The sequence below is a fragment of the Neopelma chrysocephalum genome, unplaced genomic scaffold (genome assembly GCF_003984885.1).
Source record: "Neopelma chrysocephalum unplaced genomic scaffold, ASM398488v2 Primary Assembly neopelma1_80, whole genome shotgun sequence".
NCBI lineage: Eukaryota > Metazoa > Chordata > Aves > Passeriformes > Pipridae > Neopelma > Neopelma chrysocephalum.
This window is the reverse complement of record NW_020897741.1, coordinates 1-5,777: the sequence shown is the minus strand read 5'-3', so window position 1 is coordinate 5,777 and position 5,777 is coordinate 1. Positions and strand designations below refer to the sequence as shown.

The following is a 5,777-nucleotide window of genomic DNA, read 5'->3' as shown; positions in this document are numbered from 1 at the left end:
GGAGCCTGTAGAATTTGGGTTTTACTCAGAGTCTGTAGAAATTAGGATTTACTTACAGAGAGTGGAGAACCATAAACATAACACAGTAGAAGCATCAGGCACAGTGGGAAGATGCTGGAGCCCATTTTTGCAATGGGAAAAGAAGCTGGTCCCTCTCATCTCTTGCAATATATAGGGAATGCTGCTGAGCTTTCCATGGAGCATCAGCCAACCAGCATCAGACTTTCCACCTTTGAAATATTATTATAGCAGCAAAATTTGCCTCCTGAATGGCACATGATGGCATTGCTGTTATCAACTACCTAAGTCCACTTTGGGGGAAGATTACAGAGACGAATGTGGTAATTTCGTGTCTTCAGTATAGCTGGTAAAAGACCCACCCAGACTTCACAAAGGAAGTTCTCAATCAGGCCTGAACTTGCTGACTCCTTCCACTGTGTTTGTTATCTGTCAGCATTACAATCTTGACTGCACAGGAGAAAAGCCACACTCTTAAGCAAAATTATTTCAAGTTTATAGCACTCCAGTGCCATTAGAATTTGGCCCAGTGCCATTTTCAATTAATAATTAACATCACACTGTAAAGATTAGAGGTACAAGAGATATGATTATGAATGCCCTGACAGTGTTTTCCCACAGCTGATCCCATCTGAGAACTGATGCCCTGATACACAACAGGCATCTAGAAGTGGTCACATGTATCAGTTGATCCCTGGCCTTCCAGCTTGATGTTCCTTTCTTTTCTGGTGGTTTTCAGAGATCACAAACTCGTCCTGCTCTTTGCTGTCTTCTTTCTCAGGGGACATGGGGCAGGAAGGACACATGGGCTAACTGAGCCAAGGCTCCAAAAATCTCTAGTTCTCCCACAGGTCCTGCATGATTCCTGTAAATGTCGCATGTGCCCTGGAGTGCCTCAGTGCCCTTAACTCAGGCAGTGGAATCCTGCTTCCTCATTTCACATCCGAAATTACAAGACATGAAGTGAGCATTGTTACCTCTATGTTCAGCAATTGGGTAGAAAAAGGCTTGTGCTGGGGACACCACCGCCCACAGCACAATGCAGAAGGTAGGAAGAGAAGAAAAAGTGCTTTGGAGGTGCTTCACACACTGCACCCAGCAGAGCTGGTGGGAGACACTGGATTTCAGCGTAAATAAACCTCAAATGCAAGTAGGTTTTGAGTGGGAAATATGCCTGGCCTAGAAAGGAGTCAGTCCTTCAATCTAAGCCACATATTTTCCTCCAAACAAATCAAAGTAGGAAGCTACTGGTAAGAGGTCACATTGCAGAGGAAAAAGTATGAAGATCTTTTCTTGTTTTGAGAAGAAGGGCCCCAGAGGACTGATCTTTCATGCAGCACAAATGGGTTTTCTTCAACACTTGCTTTTAGAATGATTGTTTCAAAGGACACATACCTAAGCTGAACAGGACACACTTCTAGTAAAAGCGAAGCATGTCTCAAGATACACCATGTAGAGGCTTTTTCCACAGGTGAGTAAAGAGAGTCAAAACACATCATAAAGGCCAAATTTGCAGATGTGCAGCAGTGGATGTGAGAAAGGAACAAAAAATCAAAGCAAATTCAGAGTAGTCTGAAAAGCACTTTGATTTTAGTCCCCTTAACTTTAAAATAACCCAAGAACCTAAAAAAGACATCTAAAGATATGTCATTCTGAGGGCATATATTTGCTCTCATATATGTATAAGGGCTCTCTTGTACCCCTGTTAGGCACTGGAAGGGCTCTGAGGTCTCCCTGGAGCCCTCTTGTCTCCAAGCTGAACAAGTCCAGCTCTCTCAGCCTGTCTCCACAGCAGAGGTGCTCCAGCACTAGTTTCATTTTGTCCTCCCTGGAGGGCAGTGCATGTACAGTCTTCAACTGGCTGCAGTTCCTGTGAAGAAGTTGGTGATGGGAAATGCTATTACTCTTCCACTCTGGGTAGCCCCAGCTCAACCAATAGAGGAAGGGGAGTAGCAGAACATGAGACCACAGGAAAGTACAGCAGGTGCCTTAGAGCCTCATACACTGCCTCGTATGAAGTGCCCAAAATTGCTGTGCATCATTATTCCCACACCCAATGGCAGATCTACCCTGGATTCCTAGACACAGGCATTAAATGGTGTCACTAAATGCAGATAATACCTTTTGCTAATCTGCGTGCACTGGTTTTGACTCCAGTGTAACACAAATAAACTCTGAGGCAGAAATGCAGCTCAGGTACTTATGTCCTTCATACGAGCAAGAATTAAAACAAATGTGTCCTGAGCTGGAAAAACTATCATATCAAAGTGATACCAACTACATTGTTAATAAAAAATTACCCATCCAGCTTCTCAAAATTCAGGTAATTTTGTTGCACTTCATAGGGTTTGAAAGCAGCACAAGACTGAACTTTTCAAAAGCGTCCAGGTTAACAGTTTCAGCATTCAGATCTGAAACACACAGCACAGGATAACAACAGCAGTTGCTCTGCTTTTAAAGCATTATACATACCTATAATTCTAGATAAAAAGAACGAATAAGTATGCATTAAAAATAGGGGCATATATAAAATACATCTACCTATAAAAGGGCAGGAGACTGTTAGCAAAATTCCCTGACTGGAGTAATTTTGGCAGAGGGCATAGGGAGAGATAATATCTTTTGTTAGATAAACCAGTAGTTTAGACAGCTGAGATAGCTGATAGCTGAGATAAACAAGCAGGTTTTTGGACTTCCAGGGCATTGCTCAGGTACTGCTGGGAAATTTTATTGCATGTTATAACATAATCTCACATATTGTCAACTTTGAGCTTGAGACCAGTAAAAACAGAAGAGATACATATGATTTTAACACCCATTTACTATTTGTTTTTTCTCCTAAATTGCTCAAAACTTAAAATACTGCCTAAAATTAGATGAGAACAAGGATAATGCTTTGAACATTTTAAAATAAATGCATGTCCTCTTGGCCTGTACTGAGCTGAGACTGTTAGGAAGAGATAAGGCACAAAGGGTAAAGGAGATCAACATGTATGACCTTCAGATTAGGATTACGAACTTCATTACTCACACTGCACTCCCCTGATGGTGCTTTGCTGAGCACAACCCCTGCTCTGCATGAGCACCATAGGTGACCAAGAGACAGAAGAACCAGATCCTGAAGCCTGACATGAATTAAACATGGGTACTCACAAAATTACAACACTGCCCACTGCACAAAAACATCTCCGCTGTTTCTGCCACTTAATACAGCCCCCCTGAACCAACATTCAAATACTGCAGAGTGACACTGACACCCTGCACATTTACATTTACATCTACATTTACATCCCTGCACCTGCCCTGCTCTCAAGACCAGCACCACCAAAATCCCCCCCACCAGCAGCTCTATAAAGCTCCTCTTTCCACACCTGACACTCAGGCAACAGCAGCCGCTGACCTGTGTTTGGCATTGGTGCAACAGCCCCTTGTCCAGCACAGCACTGCTCCCAACTCCCAGGATGGAAGCTTGTCTCTCTCCAGAGCAATCCAATGTCACCTCATACGCTGCCACAGCTGTGGCCGTTGTCACCCTTGAGACATTTGCTGGCCTGTGGATAAATGCTTTCATTGTTTCTGTGATTTGCATGGCCTGGGTCAGAAAGAAAACCTTGAACTCTAATGAGAAGATCTTGCTGGCTGTAGGACGCTCCAGGTTTTGGTTTTTGTGCATCACATGGGTAAATTCCCTCCTTTCAGTAATTTATCCCAAACACCTTCATGTTCACCCCACACTTCAACTAATTTTATCTATTTATACCTTTCTTAATTATTTCAGCTTGTGGGTTTCAGCCTGTCTTTGTGTTTTTTATTGTATAAAAATTGCCAATTTCAGGAACAGCTTCTTCATCTACTTGAAAGTAAAAATTGACAGGATGGTGCCCTGGCTCTTGTTGGGGTCAGTGCTTTTAGCCTTGGCTGTCAGTGTCCTTGCTTATGGTATTGCTGAAAAACAGCACAGTAAGGACCGCAATTTCACCTGTCCAGGAAACTTTTGGGAAGAAAGTATCAAAATGGAGAAACATTTGTTCCATATTTATTTCATCACTGGCTTTGGATATACTGCTTCATTCATGGCAGTCATCTCCTCTGCTCTTCTCCTTCTCTTTTCCCTCTGGAGACACAAACACAACATGCAGACAAACTCCATGAAGGACCTCAGCATGGATGCCCACATCAAAGCCATGAAATCCATTCTCTCCTTCTTTCTAATGTACAGCATCAACTTTATATGTTTGATCTTGACTCTAATTTATTCTGTTAAGAATGAAAATGCCATGATGTTTCTTGTATTCACATATCTGTACGCCTTTCCGGGTGTTCATTCCCTTATTGTGATTTTCAGCAATCCCAAACTGGAAAACACACTGCTAAGGATTCTGCCTTGTAGGAAGCTTTGCATGAGGTAGGAACTGCAAGAAAAGCTGGAGCCTTTGGAAAATGTTGATCTTTCCCTTAAGATCAACAGGTCATTTAATCTCTAATGAAACCAGGTCATTTAATCTCTAAAGGAACTTTCCAGCCATAGGAGACGAGACAAATGTTCTCTCTTCCTCATCTAATTTAAGCAAACTTCATTCATATTTATTGAACTAAATTATTGTGTGTTAAAATAATTATTATTGTGATTTGATTTAGATAGACCTTTGAGTTCTATTATTGTTATTAACAAAGTCATTTAGCCTTGACTGTAGAAATGAGGCATAAATCCCTGAAATATGTGGTGAAGGGATCAACGTGTGCATGATAATCTGCCGAGGGGGTGACAGATTATCCAGCAGAGGCCCCTGACCTCTGCCTGAGCCCGGCAGAAGTTGGAGTGATACTAACACTGCTCTGTTCAGCCCTTGTGCAAGACTCTTTGTAATCAAAACTCTTGATAACCCTCATTTCTATATAAGATGGCTGGTCCCCACCATTCATGACTTCAGTCTCACCTTCACTCCTCCCAGAAGTATAAATTTGGCATTTGAAATCCTCCATGGCAGAGGATGACAATATGACCCCGCTCTGCCAATGGGATTGCTTCACTCTCTGCCCCAAAAGCAGGGATGCCTCTTTGGTAAGATTTGCTCCTCCAACTATGTCAGATTGTGCCCTGGTGAAATTGGGTTTCTAGGCTTAATTGATGGTAAACCTTAATGAATTACCAATTGTTGGTCTTTTGTATTTTTTTTGACATATTTAGTGCTAATCCAGTAACTGCATTTATCAATGGCAATTCCAAATTTGTATTTCTGCAATAAAATGCGCTATTTCTGAATCTGTGATCGTGAAAGTTCTTACTGAATGTCATGAGATTTACAGTGCGGAAGGCTATACTCAGAAATTAAGCCCAGCCATATCCAGGGCTGAGGACCAGCAGGAATGCAAGGGAGTTTATCTTCTGCCAAACTATTATGCTCTGAATGTGACAGAAAAATATGCAAAACTGATGCATGGGCTGGATGCACAAGGGCAATAATGACACTGCAAACCTGCCACAAACACTTTGGCATTTGCTGATTGAAATGACTGAACTAAACAACAGGTTTATCTCTGTTTTCGTTTACATTTCTTGCTGCAGTGGCCCTGTTCTAGTGTAATATGATGAGCTGTATCACTGTCTGGCAGTGGTTGATAACTGATGTGTGAACACGTTGGTCCCTGACACTCTCCACAGGTGGTCACTGACACACAAACAGCGATGCAGGAATGGCCCTGGGGTCACAGGTGGGTGCAGAGCCCACTGCCCACACCAGCCCTGAGGGTCCTCTCTG

At 42.5% G+C, this 5,777-nt stretch overlaps 2 protein-coding genes across 2 annotated transcripts in view; one reads left to right on the top strand and one right to left on the bottom strand.

Moving 5' to 3' along the window:
- Positions 1-161, bottom strand: part of MEP1A (meprin A subunit alpha) — a 14,337-nt gene extending 14,176 nt beyond the window's left edge. The window contains exon 1 of the mRNA XM_027690079.1: positions 57-161. Coding sequence (XP_027545880.1) covers positions 57-125 — 69 coding nt within the window. The 5' untranslated portion in view covers positions 126-161. The remainder of the gene's footprint in view (positions 1-56) is intronic.
- A 3,151-nt stretch (positions 162-3,312) lies between these two features.
- On the top strand, positions 3,313-4,427 carry LOC113970803 (taste receptor type 2 member 40-like). The gene has a single exon (XM_027690098.1). The coding sequence runs from the start codon at positions 3,480-3,482 to the stop codon at positions 4,425-4,427; it is 948 nt and encodes a 315-aa protein (XP_027545899.1). The 5' UTR covers positions 3,313-3,479.
- The last annotated feature ends 1,350 nt before the right edge of the window (positions 4,428-5,777 follow it).

Bases quoted from the DNA above. Each gene is read 5' to 3' on its own strand.
- LOC113970803 (XM_027690098.1), top strand. From the start codon at position 3,480: ATGGAAGCTTGTCTCTCTCCAGAGCAATCCAATGTCACCTCATACGCT.